Source organism: Alligator sinensis, unplaced genomic scaffold (assembly GCF_000455745.1).
Source record: "Alligator sinensis unplaced genomic scaffold, ASM45574v1 scaffold596_1, whole genome shotgun sequence".
Taxonomy (NCBI): domain Eukaryota; kingdom Metazoa; phylum Chordata; order Crocodylia; family Alligatoridae; genus Alligator; species Alligator sinensis.
Genome location: NW_005841967.1, coordinates 331702 through 359700, shown reverse-complemented (window position 1 = coordinate 359700; position 27999 = coordinate 331702). Strand labels below are relative to the sequence as shown.

Below are 27999 nucleotides of genomic sequence, written 5' to 3'. Positions count from 1 at the left end.
GGGAGAGCAGAGAAAAGCAGCAGCAGCAGCATGGGCACAGCTGAAAGCTGATCTGGCCCGTAGGCTATATGTTGCCAACCCCTGATCAAGAGTATAAATAGCAAGCACTATAGAGCTCATATATCTGGCGTAGTCAAGGTACTTGCAATTACAGCCACGTTGCACTGCCAGTTGTAATTGAGTTCTTCTGATCCTTGTTCCCTGAGGTGAGATGTTCTTTAGGAAAGCTCTGTTTCTCTCTTCTGCATTTGGTAGAGCCAAGTATATAAATACTTCTCATTAAGAAAATTCCAGCAATGGCTGCAAAATAGCAGCCATACACTAGGAACTGGGGGGAAAATTGAAAGAATTAATAACACTTGTTCTTCACTTCACTTCACTTTCCTAGGCCTTGGAAGGTGGGCAACTGAAGAAGGGTTTGCTGCTGTCCCATTCTAGGGTGGGGACAGTTCAAGAATTCTCCTGCCTGTTTATCTCCTTTCACATGAGAAGGAGGGGAGTGAAATTACCCTGAGCTCTCGGGTTGTTTCATAGTTGGTAGGGTGGGAAGGAACCTGAGCAGATCATGAAGTCTAACCCCCTGCCATGGGCAGGAAAGAGTACTGGGGTCAAATGACTCCAGCTAGGTGGCTGACCCTGGCTAGGTGATTGTCTAGCCTCCTTTTGAAGACCCCCAGGGTAGAAGCAAGCACCACTTCTCTTGGAAGTTGGTTCCAGATCCTAGCCACCCTGACTGTGAAGTAGTGCCTCCTGATATCTAGCCTGAACCTACTCTCAGTCAACTTATGGCCGTTATATCTTGTTACTCCCGGTGGTGCTCAGGGGAACAGGGACTCTCCCATTGCCTGCTGGTCCCCCTTGGCCCGTTTATAGATGGCCCCCAGATTCCCTTTCAGCCTTCTCTTGTGGAGGCTGAGCAAGTTCAGGTCCCGCAGCCTCCCCTTGTAGGGGCTGCCCTGCTGCCCCCTGATCATGTGAGTGGCCCTCCTCTGCACCCTCTTAATGCAGTCCACATCTCTCCTGAAGTGCAGCACCCAGAACTGGACACAGTACTCCAACTGCGGCCTGACTAGTGTCTCATAGAGGGGGAGGATCACCTCCTTGAACCCACTCGTGATGCATCTGTAGATGCATGACAAGGTGTGGTTAGCCTTCCTGACTGTGTTCTCATATTGGCAGCCCATGTTCATCTTCGAATAAATAATGACTCCAAGATCCTTTTCTGCCTCTGTGGTGACGAAAAGGGAGTTCCCCAGCCTGTAGGTATGCTGCTGGTTCTTCCTCCCCAGGTGCAGCACCTTAAACTTGTCAGTATTGAAACCCATGCTATTCTCATCCGCCCACCCCTGTAACCTGTCCAGATCTAGTTGTAGCCTGTCCCTCCCTACTAGCATGCCCACTTCTCCCCACATCTTAGTGTCATCCGTGAATTTGAACAAGGTGCTTTTAACCCCCTCGTCCAAGTTGCTGATGAAGATGTTGAATAGTGCAGGCCCGAGGACCGAGCCCTGCGGAACCCCACTGCCCATGTCCCTCCAGGTCAAAAATAACCCGTCCACCACCACTCTCTGGGTGCAGCCCTACAGCCAATTTGCGACCCATCTGACTGTAGGCATCGACACCAAGGTCACCTAATTTTTTAATGAGAATGGGGTGACAGACAGTGTCGAAGGCCTTCCTGAAGTCCAGAAAGACCACGTCCATCATGACACCTGCATCCAAGGATTTTGTGACCTGGTCATAGAAGGCCACCAGGTTGGTCTGACAGGACCTGCCACTAATGAACCCATGTTGGTTGCCCCTAAGCATAATCTCCCCTACTGGTCCCTCGCAGATGTGCTCCTGGATAATTTTCTCAAAGAGCTTTCCCAGGCGCAAGGTAAGACTAACAGGCCTATAGTTTCCTGGGTCCTTCTTCCTCCCTTTTTTGACAATGGGGACCACATTGGGCCTTTTCCAGTCCTCTGGCACCTTGCCAGAGCACCACAAGTGCTCGTAAAGCTGTGCCAGGGGTCCCACAATGACCTTTGCCAATTCCCTCAGCACTCTGGGGTAGAGATCATCAGGACCTGCTGATTTGAACAAGTCAGGTCCCACCAGATGTTCCCTGACTGGGTCCTCACTGACCCTGGGCCTGGTTGCGCCTCCCCTAGGTCCGTTGGGGATCCCAGTGGGGGGCGGGGGAGATGTCCTGGTCCCTGCTCAGAAAAATGGAGGCAAAGAATTTGTTAAAGAGGATAGCTTTGTTGTCTGGCGTGACTACCAGATTTCCAAGCACATCCTGCAGAGGCCCCACATTACTTGGTACCTTCTTTTTTACTCCCTATGTATTTAAAAAAGGACTTCTTGTTATCTTTGATCCAGGTCACTAGTCCCACTTCCGTCTCTGCCTTAGCCTTCCTTACAGTCCCCCTACGATCTCGAGCAATGGAGGAATAATCCTCCTTGGTGATGGCCCCTCCCTTCCATTGGGTGTACGCCTCCTTTTTTAGCTTTGAGACATTCCTGGATTCCTTTAGTGAGCCATGGGGGCTTTTGAGCACTCTTGTCCCCTTTGATCTGTGTTGGGACTGTCACCCTTTGGGCTTGGAGGATCGTCTCCTTAAGGAACAACCACTCTTCTCGGACTCCCAACTCCCTTGTTATCTATCTGTCCTGTAAAAATGGATGTCATCTGCTGGCTATTTGTTCTCTCTTTCCTCCATTGGGGAAAAGAGAACTGCTTGCTGTTTTAGCAGCGTATCTACAGGAGATGGGGAAGACCGAATAGGTTTTCTCTTCTTGGGCAAGGTGACAAACTGTGCCTATCTTTCACCCTCCTTGTTCACAGCTGAGATACTTGGAGCTCTCTTGGTTAGAAAAAGTGAGATTCATGTTCAGGGTGGCTTTGTGAACTGCTCTGAAAATTGAGAGAATATTCTTGTTCACATGAGAACAAACTCAAGGCTGGAAATAAGATGTGCTTTTGTTTTCCATATTAAGCTCTATCTCTGGAGTGTCCTTGGAAATATTCAATACCCACCTGGAAAATGCTTGTTATTCATTTCTATTATCTATAGATCTTTTCTATTACATTTGTCAATGTGTAGCTTATCTACAGTAGGGTGTCTGGAAAAACAGTAGTCTGAACAGAGGTGCCCTTTCTAGAAAGTACACATCTTAATCTCGCCTTGATGAACCTCCTTAATTTATATAAAAATTGTAAAGCTTTTTTTTTTTTCTTGCTAAATCCAGTCCAAGGAAACAAATCTCACCTTCTGATTACATGTCATTTTAAGACAGAAAGTTTCTTCGGGGGCTGTCCTAGCTTATTGCTGTTACTACTAGTATTACTGAAAGTACCTCAGAAGCCTCCAAAAATGTTTGTGTTCTGTTGCTGGCTTCCTTCTCTTATTTAGTCAGTGCATTTTCTAAAGCGCTTTGTGAATAGTTAGTTGAAATGTTAGTTTTCTTTGAGCAGCAGGGAAAAGACAGGACGCCTCTGAATTTTTTTTTTCCTTTTCTCAAAAAAAAAAACAAAAACCCGAAAAGAAAGAAATGCCTACTACCGTCTTATGATTTTGCAGGTTGGTCATAGTCAGTACTCTAATGCTTCTGAAATATAACTTAAACAGAGCTCTTTTGTTTTGCTTTTTGTTCTAGTCCATAATTTTTAATGTCTTCCTGAAAACTAAACTCAAAATAGGACTTTGGGATGATTTTAATTTAAGAAACAATTAACTTGCTTTACTAACAAATAATTTGCTTTGCAGATAATATAACTTACCTGAGTGACTATATCCAATCCCAGGCCTCTTGAATCAACTACAACAAGCGTTAAAATTGTCTGAATTGCCAGTGCGAGAAAGGTGTTGAATCCAAACATCAAAGCATAACGTTCCATGCTGAGGTTAACAGCAATCTGAAATCTTAAATTGAATTGGTGAATTAATTTAACTGCAGGGGGCACTTCCTGCCAGGCCTCCCCCCTCTCCTCTACCCCACCTCTCCTCACAAGAAATGGAGATCTAAGTGATTCATATGCACAATGGAATTGCATAAGAATTCATAAAATTTGCCTTGCTGGTCTCCTTAAATTCTTCATTTTAACTGACTTTTTGTTGATTTTTTTCTGATTTCTTAAAAAAGAAAGGGAATTAAGATAACATAAATATTTTCTTCTTAGCAAACAGGATTGGTTAGAGAGAATTTTTTTATCTTTCTAAAAAGTGTTTAATAGTCATGACAGTTCATGAAACTGCTAGTTAGGCTCTTCATTCACAATTTTAAACCGTTATCTAAGCTGTGTATTTTATTGCATTTTTCATCTAAGGGCCAAACCACTTTGAAATCCCTACCCCCACCTTTCCCTTCTCCCAGAAGAACCCTTTAATAAAGAATGGACTTGTTTAAACTTCAAACCCCTACTAGACTTAGATGCAAAGTTGTGACATTAATCTCTAGAAGTAAATTCTGCAACACTCCAGAATGGTCAGACAAGCTTGTGTGCGCACACTTATGTCAAGCGTGGAGCCATCATGTACATGGCACTTGCTGGAGAAAAATAACTCAGTATTCTGGTAGGAACTGGAGAGTAAGTGGAGAGAATAACTTACTGCACCGCACCAGTTTATGACTTGCTGAAAAAAAATACAGTAGCAGTTCTTTAGTTTGAGAAACTTCAAGTGGAACTTAAGTGCTTTGAATTACATTTTAAAATACAGTAACTTAAATTTCAAGCAAGTAAGTGATTTAATTAAACCCAGTACTGTAATGGTTTTACTTACGTTGCTATTGTTATGAGGAACATATAACACGCCTTGAAAACCAAGTAGCCGGCATAGCATGCCCAAATGTTGGCAGTAAGATGCATGAGAAACAGGGCACCTGCATTCACTGCAGAGAAGATCCCCAAGGCCAGTTCTCCTGAAAGATTCCAGTTTATTCTCATGTATCCAACTGCCATGGATGTTGCTGAGCCTAGAGCAGAGGGAAAGTATAGAGCATGACAAGCAATGGTGTTCACATTGCTTTCAAATTAAGCTATACAATTGTATAAATGCATGCAATAGTTTTAAACTTATTAGTAATACCTTTTATGTATTTCTGTGATTCATGCTTATGCTAAGACTTCAATCAAGTTGTCACAAATTCTATGTTAATAAAGTCAGCTTGGGTTGTCTAAACCACCTCCTAGGCATTTAAATAAAACAAACTGAAAAAAGGGCAAATTTGCCTCGTAGCTAACTGGTAACCTTAATCAACTGATTCCGTCCTTTAAACAACAGTAATATTCTGTATATTTTTTAAGCTAATATTAAAATACTAACATTACTATTCCACGTGTGACTAGCAAATTCAGGTTGCACAAAATTAGTTAATTTGCTAGATGTAACTGCCAATTGCTCACATCTACTTAAAATAACTCAAATTAGCTGACCTAAATCATGGATTGTATCAATATTTAATCCTAATTTCAAGAGGACTTCCCTTCACATATTGATGCTTAAGACTAGGCTGCAGATGGTCTCTTCTCTTTGTTACTGCTATTCCTAACCCATAAAAAAATGGAGATGTACTATATCCTGAGTGTGCACCTTTGGTTATTAAACACCTCTCTAGGGTTGCAGGCAAGAACAACATTTAGAATGCATTTGAGACTCTTTTCAGCTTGTCCTGTCTTTTTCATCCTTATATTCAGCTCCTGACACTTGAGATTGGGGAATGACTGGCTAGGCTGCAGTACAAAAAAGAATCGCAGCATTATACAAGATTTAGGGTTGGAAGGGCCATCAGGAAGTCATTTAGTCCAACCCCCCGCCCGGACCAGGACCATCCCCAACTAGATCATCCCAGCCAAGGCTTTGTCTACCCAGATCTTAAAACCCTCTAAGGATGGAGATTCTACCACCTTTCTGCGTAACCTGTTCTGGTGCTTTTCTACTCTCCCAGTGAGAGTTGTTTTTTCCTAATATATAACATAAACTTTGCCTGCTGCAACTCAAGGCTATTGCTCTTTGTTCTGCCATCTGCCACCAGTGAGAACAGCCTAGCTCCATCCTTTTTGGAATCATCCTTCAGGTAGCTGAAGACTGCAATTAAATCCCTCTTCTGTCTTCTCTTCTCCAAACTAAATAAGCCTGGTTTCCTCAACCTCTCTTCATAAGTCATGTGCTCCAGTGCCCTAACTGTTTTCATTGCCCTCCACCGGACTCCGCATGTGGCCTCACCAGTGCAGAATACAGCAGAATAATCACTTCCCTGGATCTGCTGGCAATGTTCCTACTAATGCAGCCCAGTACGCTGTTAGCCTTCTTTGCAACAAGGGCACATTGCTGACTCATAGTCAGCTTATTGTACACTGTAACCTCCAGGTCCTTCTCTGCAGAGCTGATGCTTAACCAGTCAGTCCCCATCCTGTGCTCGTACATGGAATTATTCTGTCCTAAGTACAGGATTTTACACTTGTCCTTATTGTACCTCACGAGATTTCTTTTGGTCCAATCCTCCAATTTGTTGAGGCCTCTCTGAATCCCAGTCTTACCACCAACACATCTACTACTTCCCCCACTTGATGTCATCCACAGACTTGCTGAGGGCACACTCAGTGCCATTTTCCAGGTCATTGATGAAGGTATTGAATAAAATAAGCACTAGGACCAACCCCTAGGGGACTTCATTTGATACTGGCTGCCAACTACAGACAGCCATTGATTACGACCCTCTGAGCCTGACGATCCAGCCAGTTTTCTATCCACCTTGCAGTCCATTCAACCAACCCATACTTCCTTAGCTTGCTTGCAAGAATGTTGTGGGAAACTGTATCAAAAGCCTTGCTTGTGTTAAGATATGTCACATGCACTACTCTCCCTGCATCCACAGAGCCAGTCATCTTATCATAGAAGACAATCAGGTCAGTCAGGCATGACTTGTCCTTAGTGAATCCATGCTGACTGTTCCTAATCACCTTCTCCTCCTCCAAGTGCTTAGAAATGGGTTCCTTGAGGACCTGCTCCATAATTTTTCCAGGGACTGAGGTGAGGCTGACCAATCTGTAGTTCCCCAAATCCTCTTTCTTCCATTTTGTAAAGATGGGCACTGTATTTGCCCTTTTCCAATCACCCAGGACCTCTCCCAATTGCCACAAATTTTTCAAAGAAAGACCTGGGCATTGCAGTAGAACAAAGGACCAAACTTTCTGGCAGTTGTGCCACAAATTAGGTCTGTACCCTCCCTGAGTACCACTCTGATCCCTTTCTCCTGCGCAATCTGCTGCTCTGCTTTTTACTTCCTGATCTGCCATATTCCATGCAGAGGGGTTGTCCATAGCACTTGTAGCATGTGTGGCACAGGTTGGCCACTCCTGCAGTAGACCATAAGCTGACTATGAGCCAACAGTGTGCTTGTCTGCAAAAAAAAAAGAAAAAAAAAAAAGCCCAACAGTATGCAAAGGTGTGTCAATAGGAGTGTCACTGGGAAATCAATGGAAGTGATTCTTTCACTTCATTCAGCACTGATGAGGTCTTACCTGAAGTCCAGTTTTGGGCCCCACACTGCAAGAAAAATGTGGACAGTTTAGAAAGAGTCCAGTTCTGAGTAACAAAAATTATTAGAGCTCTTGGCAGGGGTGGGGGCATGACTTATGAGGACAGGCTAAAGAGCTGAAGTTATTTAGTTTGGAAAAGATAAGGCTGAGGGGGGATTTGTTAACAGCCTTTAAATACATGAAGGGCCATTAGAGAGGCTGGAAATCAGCTTTTTCTCTGTAGCTGTAGGGGATAGGACTAAGCAGTGGACTTGAGCTACAGCAGAGGAAACTTTAGGTTGGAGATTAGGAGGAACTTTTTGACTATGAGGGTGGTCAGTCATTGGAACAGACTGCTTAGAGATGTGGTGGTATTTACATCCCTGGATATTTTCAAGAGTAGGTTAGATGGATATTTTGCTGGAATGTTTTAGTTGGGGATGATCCTACCTTGAGCAGGGGCCTGAACTAGGCTTAGTGAAGTCCCTTCCAGACTTACTATCCTATGATCCTAAAAAGTTCACTTAAATATGAATTGAGGAGAGCTATAGCTCAGATACAGTCGATCAGTGCTTTCTGTGATACTCTAGTCCTAATCCCAGCCAGATGGCAGGAAAACTGTCCCACCTGTGGTCACTCAAACTTTGAAACCCCTAGAAATGCTTCTGGAATTAAACTCAGAAAGAAAAAAGAGCATGTTCTTGTTTTTTCTTTATGTCAAAAGAAAATGTTGTTTCAAGGAAAATTGGATACAGCCCAATTTTTTAATACTTCCAGTGGACAGTGTTCTTATAGATTGTCACCAATGAACCCTTGGTGTTTTGTGTGTGAGACCAGCTTGTGGTATCCTTTTTATGTTATGTAAGTGGTATAACAGAAGGCCAAGGATCCATGAAAGTTCCTAGGAGTTCTACTTTTGCTATTGATTTTTATGTGAAGTAGTTTCAAATAGTAGCCTAGAATCTGGGAACCAGAGGCTTAAAAGGGACTTAGAAACCTATGGTCAAAGTAGTAGAAATGTGAGCAGTAATGAAGAGCACATCTTTCTGTAACTTTTATGTTTGAGGACTAGAGAGGACACCACCTGTGCTAGGAACAGAAGTTAAACATAAACTTGTTAAAGTGATCAGAAACTTATTTAAACCTGCAACAGAACAGAAGTTCAGTGCACTTAAACTGCTTTCAAAATGGCTGAAACTGGTTAAAGATAAATCTGGTTAGATGTAGTATCAGACTTAACTGACTTAGGTCAGATTGGTTTATGGAACTTCTGTACCTTTCCTTTCCTGGTTCAAGTTAACTCACAGTCCCCCAGCATCCCAGGATGCTTTGCAACCCTGGGCTTTATCTGCTCCAGTGGAGCAGGGTCTGCCCCACACTGCTGCTCCCTAACTGGAACACTATCATTGTTCCAGCTGGCAGAGAAGGGGTTGGGGGTAAAACCCCAGCACTGGACCCCAGCCTGGGTCTACCTGGTGGGAGGAGAGGAGGGGAAAGCCTGCAGAAGCTTCCCCCACCCAAGCTGGGAGTGGGGGATGTGGCCAAAGGAAGCTCCTGGCCCCAGCCTGGCTGGGTCAGCTGAGTGGAGGGGTGGGGAATCCCCCCCATCCCCAGCCTGGAACCAGACCCCAGCCAGGGTCTGCTTGGTGGAAGCTTCCTCCCCTTCCTCCAGCCAAGCTGAAAGTGGGGGCCATGGCTAGGCGAATCACTCCAGGCAGGAGCAGGGAGTAAGGCCCCTGCTTTGGGCTCCCCCCACCTACCTAGGGCAGCAACTGGCTGGGGGGTCTGATGGAGGGGTGCATTTTCTTTCCCCCCATCCTAAATTCTAATATTAATTCTAGTAGCAAGTGGGGAGGAATCTCTTCTTTGCACCAAGGCTAGGGCTGGTGGGATCCTGCCAGAGACAGGGAACCGTCTCTGAAACTGGGGGACCCAGACAGCCCAGGCTAGAGGGACTGTTCCGCCATGGAGGAGGTGGGGGACTGCAAGGGTTTGTGGGGAATGTGTTGGACAGCCAGTCCAAGGATAAGCCCTGCTTGGCTGCATTTGGGTGACTTTGGCAGTGGCTTGAAGGCTGGGAGGTGTGCTCTAATGGCCCCAGCTACAGATATGGGTCACTGCAGGGACCTGGCTGCCTTTTCAGTTTCAAAAGGGAATGTCTGTTTGCTTGCTTATTGGTTCAACTACACAGTTTAGAGAAACCTGCAAAGATTGAATCAATTCAGCCTGGGGCTTTTTGATTGCTTGTACTTAGCACTGGAAAGGAAATCAAAGTGTTTTGAATGTTTTGTTCTCTAAGCTTTTTCTGGTGCATTGATTTAAGTTGGAATTGTCTGCCTGTATTGGAGCTGCTGAAGAAGGTCCTTTTGGTGCTGGACCTGGCATGGAGGGGTGGGAATCTAGGGTCTGTTGCACTGTTGGCCCAATCCAGTGCATGGACTAGCCCTAGATCACACATCTGGCCTGTGGGGCTGTATGAGTTTGATTAACTATCCACAAAAGCAAACGTGCTCTCCATGCTATGGATGGGTACAATAATCATGTTATATTTGATGCTACTGGTACTATTGCCTTAACAACCTTGGAGAATTCTTTTGAAATAGCCTCATAGGTAGCAATAGAAAATTAATCCATGTAAGATGCAGGTGATATATTTTATAAGCTGTTTTGGAAAGGGGAATCTATACAACCGTATTGTTTACTTACTCAGGAAAGTTGCTATTGCTTCCACAGCCCCATTGTATACTGCAGAGCTCTGGGAAGGTGCCCTGTGGTCCCATAACACCTGGACATAATTCAGGATCTGATAGAAGCCTGCAGTGGCTAACGCCCACCAGAGAGACCAGTAAAGAAGCCTCTTTGTGCTGTAGCACTCCTTCATGTCCTTGAACAGCTGCACCAGCACTTTCAGCACATGATTCTGTGGCTTAGTAGTGTTAGGATGGCATTCAGGTGAGGTGCTGGGGTTTGCAGAGTCTTTGTCCTCTTGGTGACCAGTGTGCTTGTTAGTGCTGGATGCATTTGGTGTTCTCTCTCTGTCCGCTCTTTCTGAGACAGTGTCTGAGAGCCCTTTTCTATGAAAGAACATGCTTTTTTGGGGCATCGGTAACAAAAGTGAGGTAAAAAATGCCAGGGAGACAGAAGCCAAGCTTATAGTGCTTAGATAAAAATAGGATAAGCCTGCCAAGGACACCAACAGTTGTCCCAGCACTGCCCCAACTGCGGATGCAACTAACGTTATGCTTCTGCAGTAGCTTGTCGCTTTTTGATAGTGGTCAGCACTGACTGTGCTATAAATGTAGGCATAATAAGCTATTTCTGTGGCTGTGAACATGCCATAGAAAACTTCCATCAGCTGCATGGCTAGCACTCCTTGTGCAAAAACTAGCATCAGCCAAGTAATGAGAGAGCCAGCTCCTTGGAGAATAATGATGGGCTTATAGCGCATGTAGTCTGTGATCAGGAAAACTGGAACCAGCAGCACTAGGTAGGAGTATGTCCAAACTGGGAAAACATGATTTGTCACCTAGAAGGGGAAGGAAGGGATCCTGTGACTTCTTTTGGTAATAAAACTAGATAAATGTAGATTGTGCTCCCTGAATTAGCGGGAGTGCTCCAGATATGACATTACAAAGAGTTTGCAACACAAAACTCAAAATGCATTACCTGCTATGGAAAAAAATGTGTAACACCTACAACTTAGTAACTTGTAAATATTTAGAATTTCCTTACACCAAATGAAAAAAAAAGGAAAGGAAATTACATTTCTAGAAGACAGTCCTAATAAAATTACCAGACTAGGACAATGGCAATTCGTGCGGTAAATCTGATGCTGAAAGAATCCTGTACAGTTCACCTTCAAGATGCATGCACAAGAGTAACTGCAAGTCCTAGTAGGACCATAACTTTAGTACACTGATTTTTGACAGCACTTTAATATGTAAACATTGACTATACTCTTTAGACTGGTTACAAAAACATTAGTTTTAAACTACTGCCCATAAAGTTACTCTCAGGATCTCTTATTTTCTGGAAACTCAGGTCAAAGTTTATCCAACCAAATAATTATTTTTGTTATGTAGTTTAGAATTAAGGTATGCCCTAACACATACCATGCTAAACGTAAGATATGTGTGCAACTTTTTAACACCCAAAAGTTAGCCCTGTGAAAAAATAGGGAGATGATGCAGCCCATTTTCAAAAACCTAAACTGAGTGGAAGTGCTGCCATACTTCACTTTCACACATGCTGAACTGTCAGGATTGAACAATCTATTTAACTGTTTTTCCCCTTATTCAGAACTAGTCTTAGAGTGAGATTACACATTACAGTAAGACCATGTTAAGATCTCTTAAAACTTGAATGCTTGCGTATTAAGGCTTATTAACAAATACTAAGTACCATCTAGGTGTCTTAAATCCTTTTGGGCAAGGATTATCTTTGATTATCTTTGAGCTTGAGTTGCATTAACTTCTGGCTATTCACCTGGGAGAAAAAACATTAATTTGTGGTCCTCCAGTATCCCAGGCAATACAGCTCCCGGGTGGGCTAGCTATGATCCAGGACTCTACAGCCCTTGACTGACAGCTGGGCTCAGCTGGGCAGCAAGTGAGCAGGGAGGGAGGAATGGGGAGAGTGGGGGGCTACTGACCCCTCTGCTCCATCAATTGCCCCCCAACTCCTGGACCCTCTCTGCTGCCTGAATCCCTGCTCTGATACTCCGATTACCTCCTCTACCTCTTGATCATCCCATGTCCTCCAAATCATAGCCTGGTCTGCTGCTGCAGCTTTAAATTACTTCCCTGTAACCCTAGTCAGCCAGAGAGCATAGCAGTGGAGGTGGAAGGGGGGAGGAAGTGTCCCCCCACCCTGCCTGCTCCTAAGCTTCCTTGAAGCCCATGCTGCTGGCTGGGGGCAGGGGCAGGGCAGTGATCCAAGCACTGCTGCTTAGGGGGCCTTCCTCCCATCCCTCTCACCTATACTGCAGCCAGAGAGCTGGCAAATGGGACAGAAATGAAGCAGACTTGCAGCCCCTAGTCACACCCCTGCTTGCCAGCCCTCTAGCAGTGGGTCTGAGCAGAGCATGTTAGAGAGTGTATTAACCCTCAACGTGCCACTGACTCATCTCAGTTTCACTTTTGTGCTGGACTGCTGATTTGCTGTTGGCTTCTTTGTTACCTCAGTTAGTCCAGCTTTCAGAAAGCTGTTAAGTATTCACTGCTTCACCAAAGCTAAATGTTCTTGTACTCTTGGGACACCATTAAAAATGGTGCAAACAATAGTGAACAATTTTTGAAAATTCATTTTAAATGTTCGACTAATATATAAAGTTGCCGAGTGCCCTCTAACATCAGTAGTCTCTTTGAACTCTTACAGATTTTCTGTTCAAAGGTTTGGAACCTAAACAAGAAGAGAATGAGGTCTAGAACAGGCATCCATAAAAGCTTATGGAGTTCTTTTGCTTTCAGTATATTTGGTTTTGATTTAAATTGCTGAGATCAGAATCAAGGCTTCATAATCAAAGTATTTATGTTTATGTTTAAGAGAACAGTTCATTTCATCTGGGAAGAGGAGAGGTAACTTGATGTGTAAGTACTTAGGGCAGAGCTATGGTGCCTGATTCTGTTTTCATATACACTGTTGTAAATCCAGACTTTCTGTTCTCATCAGGTTCAATTTTATATTCAGGGCTATCAGTTTCATATTTACATTTTTTTTAATCCTAATTTCTAATCATTTAGCATAGTGATTGTTGCACTTTCCATCAACAAAGTTTTAACTTTTTTTTTTCTTTCAGAAATAGAATGTAGTCAGTGAAGGGACAGAGCCATGGTAAGACTGCAGTTTATGGTATACATCCTTTGACATCATTGAGGAAAAGATCAACCCCCCCAAAAACCTGCCAGATTGGACACCTCACAGTGGACGGAATTCAAACCTTGGTCACTGTATTGACTGCTTCACAGAAAGAATGAACAATGAAATACTCAACAATACATGCCACTACAACAACCTCTCCCTCTTAGAGAGAAGGGCCATAGGCTCTCTAAGATCTAATGGCCAAATAGTAATAAAGCCAGCAGATAAAGGAGCTGTAGTATCTATCCTTAACTGTGATGACTACATAAAAGAAGCCAACAAACAACTCTCTGACACCACATACTACAAAAAACTAGAGGAAGATCCTATACTAGGCCTGTGTGAGTCGGCAGCAATCTGATCCGGCTTCAGATCCGGCCACTTTGGATGGCCGCAACCTGATCCAGAGCTCCAGACCAGGTTTCCACCTCGATTTGGCCAAAGCAGCTGCGAAGCTTTGGAGCCGCCTCCCAGATCTGGCCATAGGGCATAATGGGGAATCAATGAAATATCTATAACTTTCTTGTTTTGTGTCTGATTTGGATTAAACTTGCAGAGGTGGTAGCCTCTGCTGAGAGCATAAAACCTGCCAAGTTTCAAGAAGATCAGTGTGGGGGTTTGGGGGCAACCGTACCCCAAATTCATGAAAGCCAAACTCATGTCACGGCTGTGTGTTACACCACAGGGGGGTCAAAACTGCAGGACGGGTAGTTCTTGCTGAGGCCACAAAACCTGCCAAGTTTCAAGGAGATTGGTGCAGGGGCTTGGGGGGGGAACTGCCCCTCAAGCTGCAGACAAGCAAAACTCATGACATGGATGATACTGTGTGTGCTAAGCCACAGCGGGGTGACAGCTGCAGGGATGGTGGCCCCTGCTGAGGCCATGACGCCTGCCAGCTGTGGAGGAGATCGGTGCAGGGGGGGGTTCTGGGGCCCTGCACCCCTAGCTGCTGACAGACAAAACTTGTGCCAAGACTGCCTCATCTTGCGGCAGTTGATTGTCTGTCTTGAGTCTTTCCTCTCCTTAGTCCGGTTTTGTAGGTGCTAATTGATGCTCGTTAAGTGGTTATGTAGTAGCTAGGTCCTGTGTATTGAGCTGGTCCCTGAGTGAATCATGATTGATTGGTAACTGGGAACACAGTTGCTTAGTAGCCAGGCCTGCAGCAGTGTCTCCCCTCCCCGCCCCAAGACGGGACACAGTCAGTCCCACAAGCACCCACGGCACGAGTTTTGCTTATCCGCAGCTTGAGGGGCAGTTCCCCCCCCAAACCCCTGCACTGATCTTATTGAAACTTGGCAGGCTTTGTGGTCTCAGTAAGAGCCACCACCCCTGCAGTTTTCACCCCGCTATGTTGTAACACCTAGACGTGACAAGTCTTTTCTTTCAAGAATTTGGGGTGCAGTTCCCCCCAAACCCCTAGACCAGTCTTCTTGAAGCTTGGTAGGCTTCATTCTCCCTCCAGAGTCTACCACCCCTGAAAATTTCATCCAAATCGGACAAAAACCAAGAAAGTTATAGATATTTTATTGTTCCCCATTATACCCTATGGCCAGATCTCCGAGGCGGCTCCGAAGCTCTTCGAGAGCTCCAAACTGCTTTGGGTAGCCGAACAAGGCCAGCACTACGACCTGGATGTGCTGCTTCAGATCCCGAAGTGTCTGAAGCTTCTCCAGATCCAAAGCTCTGTCCAAAGCCTCGCACAGCCCTATCCTACACGTCTTTTCACCTTAAAACACAAAACTACCATCAAATCATTTCCATCTACAAGGAAAACTACAGAATTTAAGGGAGCATGTAAAAAGTTCCACTACCCAACCCAGGAACTTTTTACATGCTCCCTAAAATCTTCAAATAAGGGGAATCCAGGCATACCTATCATATCCAAGTATGGAACCCTAACTGAGGAAATATCAGGTTTCATCAAATCCACCCTAAAACCTCTGATCCAGAGCGAGTTTTGTCCAAGATGCAACAGATGTTCTATGGAAACTTAAAACCATAGACCACCTTCCCAGCAACACCCTTCTAGCCACCATGGATGTTACCAGTTTATATAACAATATCCCACACCAGGATGTCATCCAAGCCTGCCTTGTATATCTACAAGAGCAAGATTACAAAGAGTACAGACCTAAAGATATTACTGAATTTATACATTTCATCCTCACACACAACAACTTCAGTTTTAATAACCAACACTTCTTCCAGATCATGGGCATAGGTATGGGTGCCAAAATGGCCCTAAAATATGCCAACCTTTTTATGAGCCACTTAAAAGAAGAATTCCTCAAGAACTGCACCATCAAACCAATGCTATGTTTAAGCTATATAGATGACATCATCATTTGGACTGAAAGCCTGCAATCTCTGACTGATTTCCATCAGAAGTTCAATAATCCCCTCCACCAGACTATCTCTTGAATACTCCAGCACCAACATTTCCTTTTTAGAACACCATGGTCACTGTCCAGAATGGTAAAATACAAACCACCATAAAAAAGAAATCCAGGGACCAACAGACATATTTACACAGAACCAGCAATCTCCCTAAACACACCAAGAAAGCTGTAATATGCAGCCAAGCCCTCCAATACCTCCAAATTTGTACTGAAGGGAACACCTGTGATTATCACCTCACAAATCTCTCAAAAGGGCTTTCACTCCTCAACAAGGACACTCTTACAGAGAGATAGATAGCACTTTTGAAAGAGACAACCAGATACCAGGTGAAGAATTGCTGCAGTACAAAAAGAAAATCCCCATGAATTGCACACCATTAGTTATGACATAACATCACTCCCTGGAACCTATGTGGAAAATCCTCAAACAATTGCAACCCATAATAGAAGACCCAATTCTTAAAGAGAGAATTCCAGAAGAAAACCCACTGTACCCTTTAAACAAGCACTGAACCTCGCTAACCTCATCACCAGAAGCAAACTTCCTATGGTCCAAAGCACACCGAATAGATCCAGACTATCTTGGGACAAGAAATGTAAAACCTGCCAACACATCTCCACCACTCCCACAATAACTACACTCCACAATGGAACCAGCACCATGCCTGGATCCTACACCTGCACCTCCAGAAATGTTATACATCTCATCCAGTGCACTAAATGCCCTGATGGAAAATATGTAGGAGAAACCAAACAACTGCACACCAGAATGAATGCACACCAGAAATGTGTCAAAGACAAGAATATCCAGTTACCTGTGGGGGCACATTTCCCTCAAGAAAACCACCCTCTCTCCAATCTCTCTGTTCTAATCCTCAAAGGGAATTTGCAAAACACCTTTTGCAAATGAGCCAATGAACTTCACATCATCAATCTACTGGATACAAAGAATCATAGACTAAATCTAGACATTGGATTCATTATAGACATTGGCACATTATAACCTGCCTGACATCTGATAACCCCAGGTAACCTCTCTACAATTTACCAGCTACATTTCATCACCAGACTTCCATTTCCCCTTTTCCCTGCCCCTCACCTATCTCTCACCTACTGTCTCTGACCCCCTCCAATTCCTCACTGCCACACTTGTATTTTCACTGACCTGCATTCTTGCATACTGGCTTCTATTCTATCCTGGAGAGTACAATACAGCTGTAGACTCTCCCTCTGCCTGAAGAAGGGTGTTTGTACCTGAAAGCTTGCAAAGAACAATTTTCCAACTATTTAGCTGGCCGAGTAAAAGATATCGCACTTACCCAAAGAACCCAGTCTGCCAATATATGGTGGGGAATTTCTGTGAACTTGGCTTGAATGGTCCAATTGGTAATTAGAAGAATCATATTACAGTAACTAAAAATTTCTATGAGTCATACAAAGGAGGAATCTGGCTGTTTTTTCTAATCATTTTTAGAGCGAAGGTATGTTGAGATTTGTCCCAACTAGAAGCAATCTTAATGTACATAATAATCTTTCCTCTCGTTCTTCCTAAGCTTCTTTTTTTAAAGAATAACTTAATAGTAAGACAAGAACCAGAGATCTGATTTCACTGAAATTGTTGACATTGTTTTCTCTTTACTGCAAACAAAATGGTTTCAAAGTCCTAAAAATGCAATGCATTTGATGATAATGCTGGCAAACTGTAACCTAAAATTAATGGATATTGTACTAAGGAGGAAGCATTTTTTCCCCCTTTTTTTCCCCTTTTTTTATATTTTGCTTGGAAAACATTCATAGGGCAGAAATGTTCTTTTTCATCATATCAGGCAAAGGGGATGCTCTGGCTCTAATAGGAATCTCAATAAGCAAAGATCAGGCTGTACCAATGAACAGAATGTTTTCCAGCAAAACGGAAAGTTCCCTGTTTCTATTGCCATTTAAATCAGTGGTAAAGACTTCAGCTGACTTAAATGGATATATATTCTACCATTAAGACTTTTTGCATATTGTACAACTTAATTCCTCTCCCTATTTTTACAATTCTAAAAAATTACTAATGCTAAAAAATTATTGAGCTTTTCTGATGCAACTTTTTTTTTTTTTTTGCACAGTTTGAAGTGCATTTGATACTTTACTTTTCTTAGGCAATGAGTAGAACTAGACATACCTCTTCAATGGTCAAATTTTTATCTGGCCCTGTGAGGTAAGGCGTAAGAAAAGATTCTGCTGGCCTCATTGCAGAGAAAAATCCATATGTGCAGAGCATCAAGGTAGGATAAATCCAGCTGCTGCTTTTCACTTCCTTCCAACAATCCATGGCCTGTCCAGTAAAACGCAATGGAGAAAATGTGTGTGGAACAAAAGATCAAAAAGATGATCTTTGCTGTCAGTGAAAGTTCATTCCTTGTAAGCTTACTGTATGTTTCTATTTATCCCCACTTCAAGAAATGTTGTTGGGTTTTTTGTTTGGTTTGGTTTTGTTTTTTGACCCTTGCCAACAATCATATCCACAGCTTGTACTTTAACCTGAGTTGTTCATTTACTACAAGGAACAAATTTCAGCTCCTTAGTGCTCTCAAAGGTGTTGCTTAAGTGACATATTTAGAATTAAGCTTCATTACTGTCTCATTTGGGTTTTAAATGGGTAGTTAAGTAAGCTGAATGAAAATCCCTCTCAGAGGATGGTCAAAGAATTTTTTACCTTTACTTCTCAACCAACAGCAATGATCAGTGCAAACATCTGTTCTTATCTATTCACTAGCCAATTGCCCGTCAGGAATGACGGTGGGGGGGAGGGAGTGTGCGGGAACAGAGCCCCGTGTCCCCACCCTGTCTGGGCCCGCTCCCCCTTTACCTTCTGCCGCTTAGGGTCCAGGCCCGCTCCCCCACTCCTTGCCACAGCACTGGGGGGTGGGGAGGAGTGGGCTCAGGCCCAATGTGGGGGAAGACCGGGCCTGAGGGTGGGGAGAAGTCAGCCTGCCATGGCAGGGGGAGCAGTAGGCCTGGGCTGACCTGGCTGTGGTGAAGGAATGGGAGGAGTGGGCTCGCAGCCAATGGGGGGGAGGGGGGAGGGAGAGGAGTGGGCCCAGGCCTGAGGAGGGGAGGAGGCGCAAGCCAAGCCGGGGGAGAAGCCGACCCACCACGGTGGTAAGGGAGCAGCGGGCCCAGGCCAATGTGGCAGTGGCAGGAGGAGGGGAGGAGTAAGCCTCTTTCCCCCGCCTCTGGCCAGGGACCACTCCTCCCCTATCCCTCCTCCTCCACCTGTTGGCTCCGAGCCCGCTCCTCCCATTCCACCGCTGCCGCTGCCACTGCCACCAGGTTGGCCTGGGCCCGCTCCCCCTGCTGTGGTGGGCCGCCTTTTCCCCTGGTTCGGGCTCAGTCCTCTTCCCCCCCTGCATGAGGCCCCAGCCCACTCCTCCCCTCCTCCCACTGCCATGGCATACCTGCTATTCCCCCAACCCATGTCAGGCCCCCTTCTCCCCCCACTGCCGCCGCGTCATCTGTCATCTTGCGTCAGGCCCTATAGGTGACAACAACAGAAGTGGGGAGGGGTGGGCCGAGGCCAGAGCCATGGCCTGGCCCCCCCTGTAGTGTCCCAACCCTGCTCCCCACCATGCCGCTGTGTGAAGAACTAGAGGCTACTTACTCGGGGTGGCCCCCTGCTCATAAGCCATGAGCCATGGGTCTGACTGGAACAGCATGACCACGCTACAGAGGGAGGTCCCAATATGCCCAAGCTCGACTTTACCACCTCACCAGGTGAGGCAGATTGGCAGAAATAGGTGGCTGGATCTATATCCGGGATGGAGTGAGGAGCCAGAGGGGAGAGGAACAAATGGGCAGTACGACAGGCAGGTAAGGCTTTAGCCATACTCTGCCTGAGATTGAAGTCTCTGGGAATGGGGCAAGAGACCGATCTGGTCTTGTGAGCTCAGAGGAGCTCTCACCAAAAACAAAGAAAAAAAAAAAGAGAGGACAGGAGAGAGAAGGAAGAGAGACGCTCTCTCTGCTTGGGGTTTTTTTTGCTAATCGACCACCGTGGGTGGTCAATTAGGCCAGCACGGTGGCAATTAGGAGCAGAAGTGGGAAACGCTCCATTTGCTCCCAACTCCAGCAGCCCAGTGCTGGGGGAAGCTGAGTTTGGGAGAGGGAGTTTTCCAAGCCCCGTCAGGAAGAGGGGAGCTCAACGTTGGGAACGAAGAGGGAGATGTTTCCCCTTGTCTATTTCATGGTTCTGATCGGCTGTCGTGGGTGGTCAATTAAGCTGGCACAGCGGTAATTCCAAAAAAACAAACAAACCCTGTTCACCTGCAACACTGGCATTTAAGTGTCTGGAGACTAGGAGGCCTAACAGTAATGTAGTGATCTGTTTTCAATGTGGGAAAGCAGGACACATGTCACGAGACTGTGCCAGCCTGCCATGGACCGCTCCCCGAGTGATGCATTCTCTATTTAAAGAGTTGGGTGGAACACCGGGCCCTGTGGATCTGGCTGGAATAGAGTCCATGGACTCTACAGTAGGGAAGGAGATTAAGGGAGGCCCTTGGCCCTGCCCCAGTGGTGGAAGCATGAGTTGGGGGCAAGAGGTTGGAAGCTGTTGTGGATACTGGTTGCTCCCACATGTTCATACAAAGCAGGCTTACCCCTGCCAAATACCTTCGAAAGGCTACCCCTCTCAGGATGACATGCATGCATGGACATGGTACTTATTACCCCCAGAAGATCTATCAGGTCACTGTGTTGAATACCATCCAGGAAATGCCCGTTGGAGTGGCTCATGACCTGCCATACTCAATGATTCCAGAATGAGACTGGAAGGAGATCTATGAAGTCTTAAAATTAATAAAAAGTGATAGGCTGTGGAGGGGGGGTTGGCCTGTTAGGGAACCAGGCCGAAGATCTCAGTGAAGAAGATTTTGATATAGAATGACCAGCATGTAGTCAGACATTCTGGAGGGCACAGGAGGTGGAGAAGGAGTTCCAGGCCATCCAGGAAACCAAATTGGTGAGAAGGGAAGAAGTAGTAGTGGACCCAGGGTGCTATGCAAATCTGCCCAGGTTTGGGGTCCGAAGAGGGTTGTTGTATCGGGTGAAGTGAGGCCCACAAGAGAGGAAGGAGGTAGTCCAGTTATTAATACCAACTCAGTTTAGGGTCCCCCTAATGAAGTTAGCCCATGAAAGTCCTTTAGGGAGACACATGGGGCATAGCAAAACAGAAGCCAGTTAACAAAATGGTGTTTTTGGTCTGGGCTGTATGAGCAGGTGGAGAGGTTTTACCAGGCCCGTCTGGCATGTCAGAGGGTGAGTGTAAGTCAGTTCGGGCCCCTTTACAACTTATGCTCATGATCGAAGTCCCATTCTCTCGTATCGTGCTGGAAATTTCAGCAGGGCATCAATACTTGCTATTTATCAGACTATGCAAAGTACTGCACCTAGGGAGGAAAAATGTCCAGCATACCTACTGCCTAGGAAATGACCTGCTTGGTGGCACGGAAGTGGAAAGTGGACTCCAAGATGAACATGAGTCGTCAGTGTGACGAAGCCATCAGAAAAGCTAATGGCACTTTATCGTGCATCAGCAGATGCATGACGAACAGATCCAAGGAGGTGATACTTCCCCTCTATCGGGCGCTGGTCAGACCGCAGTTGGAATCCTGCGTGCAATTTTGGACGCCGCACTTCAAGAGGGATATGGATAACCTGGAGAGGGTCCAGAGAAGGGCCACTCATATGGTTAAGGGCTTGCAGGCCAAGCCCTATGAGGAAAGACTGGGGCACTTGGACCTCTTCAGCCTCCGCAAGAGAAAGTTGAGGTGACCTTGTGGCTGCCTATAAGTTCATCACGGGGGCACAGAAGGGAATTGGTGAGGTTTTATTCACCAAGGCGCCCCCGGGGGTTACAAGAAATAATGGCCACAAGCTAGCAGAGAGCAGATTTAGACTAGACATTAGGCCTATGCAGGGGGTCGGACTCGATGATCTATTGAGGTCCCTTCCGACCCTAACATCTATGAATCTATGCAACCAAGTTCCCAGAGGCGGTTCCCATGCAAACGGTCACAGGACCCTGGGTGGCAGAAGAGCTTCTAAAATGGATCACCCGGGTGGGCATCCTGAGGGAGATTGTCACAGACCAAGGGTCTAATTTTATGTCCGGGGTCCTATGGAGTCTGTGTGGGATGTTGCGAATTAGACACCTATGTACAACAGTATACCACCCCTAAACCAACAGGTTAGTGGAGAGGTTTATTGGGACCTTAAAGAATATGTTGCGGCGGTGTGTGCAAACTGATCTCTGGAGATGGGACCTGATGGTTCTGCCATTGTTGTTTGCGATGTGGGAATCCCTGCAGTCATTGTTGGGGTGTGCCCCATTTGACTTTGTGTATGGGCATCGGCCGAGAGGGTTGTTGGACCTTGTAAAGGAAAGGTGGGAGGAAGGCCTGAACAGGGGCTTCAGGTCCTTGGAATATATGCAGAATATGAGACAGCGCCTGCAGAGGGTAGAGGAGCTGGTGCGAGAACATTGGAGGGTAGCACAGCAGATGCAGAAAGCTACATATGATAAAAGGGCCTAGGAAAGGAAGATCCAAGATGGTCAGAAAGTCTTGGTGCTGCTCCCTGATACTGAGAACAAACTCCTGAAGTGTTGGCAGGGGCCCTTTGAAGTGATTCGGCAGGTGGGCCCTGTAGACTATGAAGTTTTGAAGCCAGGGTTCAGGAAGGAGACACAGATGTATCATGTCAATTTGCTTAAAGGGTGGAAGGACCAGGAGGGCTTGCTGGTTGATTCTTCCCCACCTGAGGAGGAGTTCAGTCAGGAGGTGGGGGCAGAGCTGGGACCAGGGGCGGGTGAGGCAATAGTCCTGGTGGGAGTCCAACTTAGCCCTCAGCAGCAGCCCCAGTTGGGGGTTTTGGTGAGGGAATTTTGTGATGTCTTCAGCAAAATTCCTGGTTGCGCGAGGGAAATAACCCACTGTATAATACACCCCCCCCCTCCCCCCAGGCAGATCGTTAGGGAAAAATGGAGGAGGATTTCCTACTATAGGTATAATGCCATTTGTACAGAGCTCATCAAGATGCTGGAGCAGGGTATTATTCAGGAGTCCCATAGCCTGGGCGGAGTCCCATCGTAACAGTAACTAAGCCTGACAGGTTGTTGCGGCTGTGTGTCAACTTTAGGAAGGTGAAAACCATATCATGGCTTGATGCCTTTCCCATGCCTCAGATTAACGAGCTATTAGAGAGAGTGGGGCAAGCCAGAGTCATTTCTACACTGGATCTGGCCAAGGGGTACTGGCAGGTGCCACTGAGGAGGGAAGATAGGGCTAAAACTGTGTTTGGCACCCCGTGGGGTTTATACGAATTCAAGCAGATGCCTTTTGGGCTACAAGTGGTGGCTGCTACCTTTCAAAGGTTGATTGAGCGGGTGTTGGCTCCACACCAGCAATACACTGCCGCCTATATAGATGACATTATAATATACACGCAGGGGTGGGAAGAACATCTAGAAGCAGTTAGGGCAGTATTACAGGCAAGCCAGTCTTACGGCTAATCCAAGAAAATGTGTCCTGGATAAGGCAGAAACTAAGTACCTGGGTTTTATGGTAGGACAAGGTCGGGTTCACTCATTAGCTGACAAGGTAGAAGCCCTGCACCAGTTTAGGCCACCACAAAGCCAAAAACAGCCAAGGGCCTTTTTAGGGTTAGCAGGGTATTACAGACGGTTTATACCTCAGTTCACAGAAATTATCGCACCCCTAACGGACTTGTTGCAAGGAAAGAGAAATGGTCCTCTTCAAAGGGATGCTGGGAGCAGGCAAGCATTTGAGCAGGCAAAAAGAGCCCACTGTCAAGATGCAGCATTAGGAACCCCGAACTTTGAGGTACGTTTTATCCTGCAGACTGATATCTCTGAGCGAGCCTTAGGTGCAGTCCTGTCCCAGGAGGTCAATGGAGTCTCCCAGCCTGTAGCCTATGCCAACTGAAAGCTGAACCCACAAGAAAGGAGGTATGCAACCGTCGAATAGGAATGTCTCGCCATAAAGTGGGGCATAGACGATTTTTGGTATTATTTGCTTGGGCATGAATTCACTCTCATAACGGCCACCGTCACCTGCAAGGTGGTCTTGCCCCCCCTCCGCTCCATCCTTGCCACCTGCAGGGAGCTCCACCAGCTCCTGTTGGAACACTTGTTTGCACTCTGATTGGCTGTTTGTCAGCCAATCAGAGCACAAATAAAGCATTACAGAAAGACAGAAAGACTTAGGCTTTTATAATATTAAAATTTTCAGTTGCATTCCTTCAGATGCCTGCATTTTGCTTTAGCAACACACATATATACCTTGGCACCAAAGAATACCCATTTATTCATGTCTTGCATTTTTTTTTGATTAAGCAATATAAGCATAATCTTTATTGTACAAGCTCTCAAAGCATTTTTAGAGGGTGTATGGTTACTATTAGCATTTGAATACTATTTTTCTTTCAAATGTGTTAAGTAGAGAGACTCCACTGCAGGGCTGTCCTTGAGGGGGGAGGAAGGGTGAATCAGGGTGACTGCCCCAGGCCCCATGCTTTGGGGGGTCCCGCGGAGCTGGGTGAAGTGGCTACAGTGACTCTGCACCACTGCCCCGGCTTTGTCTCCAGCTGCTTGCTACCCTCCCTTTCCCTCCCCCAACTGCTCCTGCCGCTTCTTCAGATCTGGGGCTTGTGGGATCGGAGCAGGGGCAGGGCTCCACATGGGCTGATTTGCCCTGCGCCCCACACCCTGCTCGGGTTGACTCTGAAAGGAAGGATCCTTATTTTTCCTCCTGAAATTCAGACCTCTGCAGAAAACTCATCTGCCTCTTTGTTTATTAATTTGATTATAAAACATGAGTAGTGTGATCAGTGGTGAGTTATTGCTTTATGTATCACTAGGAAGGGATTTTTTTTGCTGACAGATTTGTTTTGTTTGGTTAGTGAGGAATGTGGGATTCAAAGGGGGCAACCCTAAAGACAAAATCATTCTGTAAAAGTTTCACTGGGACTTGAGTAACTTGGATACTAATGCCCAAATTTCTGCCATTAGTAAAAATAGGATTTAAATTCCTAAACTTCTGCAAAATTTCTGCCATTAGTAAAAATAGGATTTAAATTCCTAAACTTCTGCAAATTTTACTCATGTCTTTATTAAGACAATATTATATTATACTAGGGGAAATACCAGATGGACTGCAAACAAAAAGTGTTTGTCTACAAGCTGAATTAATATTAAGTTAAAGATTTAAGTCTGACATTGGCTATTGATTAATTCACAAATGAAAAACTGACCTGAAAATGACCTGGCTTTTGTGTGCGTGGAACATCAGTGCTTCTGAAAGGCGCTAGCTTGTGACAGCTTTTGATTTGTCCATGGACTAGGTAGAGCACAGATTTGTAAAGACAGCCCATATCAACCCAAGCTTCCAGTATGTCAGCCTAGACCAGAAGGTTACTCTGTGTCCATGCTCACCCAGCTCTCTTCCTCTCTGTGAAGAAAGACAATTCTAGGGTGCCTATACATGAGCAATGAGGCTGTTCCAATGAGTTGTAATTATAGTGCATTAGAGCAAACTCCATTAATTGAGTCTGCTGGAGCATAGTAATTACCACGCTCCAGCAGACTCCAGCGTCTTGTGTATCAGCATCACCATGCTTAAAAATGGTGGCAGGGGCACTTTAGCTAAAGCTTGTTTGAGGAGTTTTAGTTAGTGTCCCTGCTGCAACTTTTAAGCATGGGGGCACTAATACATGAGATGGTCTGGCTGCTTTAATTAGAGCAGCTCTCAGACATACTTTAATTAAAGTCCCCCCTCCCCCCCACTCCTGGAGCACATGTATAAATGCCCCTGGTGTTTAAAAATTGTAACAGGATTCTTTGAGGCCCTACAATTTTCATCTATAACTAGAGCAGGTCAGATTTCTTTTCCTGTGGAAAAATCTGACAAATATTTAGTTTGTCCATTTTCTACAGGAAACTGTTTTTGATGAAAAATCAAAATGTCACTTCTGAAGTGCCACCAACGTGCTTCCTGGGAGCTGTAATTCAGTAGCCTTGTTCTGTTTATCTTCTGGTTGGACCATGTTTTCCATGATTTTTTACAGCTGCTTCTTTGGGTGAGTGGTTTAGAAGGTTAGACATAACAGTCCCATGTTCATATCTACAATGTCTTAGAGGAAATGTAGCCCAACTGGAGAACATAGCAGAGACATTTGAGCTCCATCACCCATGGGATGCCATGGAACTATTCTAGAATCAAAGTATTTTGAAATGGAGGCATTTTTATGGAAAAAAGAATGTATTTTCCTGTGAAAAGCAGATCCCCTTCCATGAACCAAAGTCTCAACTTTCCATTAGAATTAAGTGTTATCAAAATGTCAGAACTATCACACAAATTTTGATCTCAGCAGTTTTCCTTTGGTAGGTGGGCTGGGACTGCCAAATTCCTCTCTGTAGGTAACAGAACAATCCTTTGGACAGTAACTGTTCTTGTACTACTGACTGGGGTAGGTTCTATAACTCACCACATCTCCCCCGAGCAACTGAATAATTCAGGGGAAAATCCTGGCTCTTCCTCCACAGTATTGGAGGGGTCCCAATAAAGTGGTTAATTTGTGATGGCTAAAACCAGGTGCTTATTATATTTGAAATTCTCCTCTCTCCTTGGCTATAGATGTGTTCTGCCGAATGAAATCTTTCTGTAGCTTCAGAAGCTTCTGGTGTCTGACAGTAGGGCTAGAGACAGACATTACACATAAACTGGTTTAAGTGATCAGAAACTGGTTTAAACCTGTAACAGGACAGACATTCAGCGCACATAAGCCAGTTTCAAAATGGCTGGAACCAGTTTGAGATAAATCTGGTTGAATGTAATATTAGACTTTAACTGATTGAGCTCAAACCAGTTTATGCAATGTCTGTCCCAGACCCCTTCCTAGTTTAACTTAAACCAGAGTCCTCCAGCATCCCAGCATGCTCTCTGGGCTGGGCTGTGCCCTTTGCTACAGAGCAGGGCTGGCCCCTCCCCTCTGTTCTCTAGCCCAAGCAGGGATGGGACCTGACAAGACACTGGCCGGCATGGCCCCATTAAGGCGAAGTGGGCAGAAGGGGAGGAAGGGGGTTAATTCTTGCCTCCTCCCCACTGTAGCTGGGGTCCACTTGTCTGCCAGGGAGCAGAGAAGGGGCTGTGACAGTGGCCTCTGGGGCTTCTCCCTGCCCCCTTTACCTTAATGGGGCCATGTCTGGGCTCTGTTCTGTTAGTTAGTACACTGTCTGTGCTGGGGGTGAGGACTTTCCCCCTCCTCCTTCCCCTCCCATGGCGGGAGAGGGCTCTGTGCAGTGCTGAAAGACTCCTCTTCCTCTTCCTCCCCACCACCACTGTGGGGATGGGAGAAGGCCTCTATGCAAGGCTGCCCGGCCTCTGAGGGGGACTCTTCCCTCTGCGCCTCCTCTACCATGGGGCAGGGAGGGGTACTCTGTTCAGTTCCAGGGGTTACTCTTCTGCCCTTCACCTCCTCCCTCAGGCTCCTGCTGCTTCATGGTGGGAAGTGGGGGCTCTGAGGTACTGTCCAGGCGGCCCAGCCGGGATGCAGGGAGTGGCTGTAACTGAGCCACAGCTGCAGCAGGTGGCCCTGCCCCCAAAGCCCAGGCTGCCCTCGCTCAGCTCCAGCTGAGGCAGCTGCATGGTGGGGCTGGGTCATGCTGCAGGGGCAGGGCCACCCCCAGTAGGTGCAGCTCAGTGATGGGGACACAGCCCTGTCAGCACCGCAGCCTAGCCCAGCCCAGCACGTGCAGCTGGCAGCTAGCCAGGCACAGGGGTACCTGGGCCAGCTCAGAGGCACTGCAGGGGATTGTGGGTCTGCAGCCAGCCCCCACGGTGGGGCCCAGGTAACCCTCTGAATCTGGCCTGGGTCACCCTCTGAATGGCCAGCCACTCTCAAGGTGAGAAAAATACATTCATACACCAATGGTTTCCTTTGCATATCTCTTCTTTCTCTATTTAAGCAGACATTTACGTACAGACTCCCAGTCTTGAAGTGGAATATCCCTGAAGCCAAGGAATCTTCCTACAGCCCTTACCTGCGTGTGCTCTTGTGTTAAACACACAACTTGACATTGGTCCTTTGAAGCTGCACATTATACTTAGACCCTACATAATCTGTGGAACATTAAATGGTGTTAAAGTTAAAATGTTTTGTGAGTAGTCACGTATT

At 45.8% G+C, this 27999-nt stretch overlaps 1 protein-coding gene across 1 annotated transcript; it reads right to left on the bottom strand.

Annotated features, from left to right (window-relative positions):
* Window positions 1-148: 148 nt before the first annotated feature.
* On the bottom strand, window positions 149-18079 carry LOC102374635 (thiamine transporter 2-like). The gene is made up of 5 exons (XM_006020754.1): window positions 17930-18079; window positions 10211-11030; window positions 4767-4959; window positions 3767-3908; window positions 149-328 (listed from the first exon to the last, which is right to left on the bottom strand). Exons 1-5 carry the CDS (start codon window positions 18077-18079, stop codon window positions 149-151), a joined length of 1485 nt encoding a protein of 494 aa, XP_006020816.1.
* Window positions 18080-27999: the final 9920 nt, after the last annotated feature.

Coding starts and splice junctions, on each gene's coding strand:
- LOC102374635 (XM_006020754.1), bottom strand. CDS start 18,079: ATGGATTGTTGGAAGGAAGTGAAAAGCAGCAGCTGGATTTATCCTACC. Junction 3,909..4,766: donor TTCCTCATAACAATAGCAAC/GTAAGTAAAACC, acceptor ATTCAATTTAAG/ATTTCAGATTGCTGTTAACC. Junction 329..3,766: donor GATTGGATATAGTCACTCAG/GTAAGTTATATT, acceptor TTTTCCCCCCAG/TTCCTAGTGTATGGCTGCTA.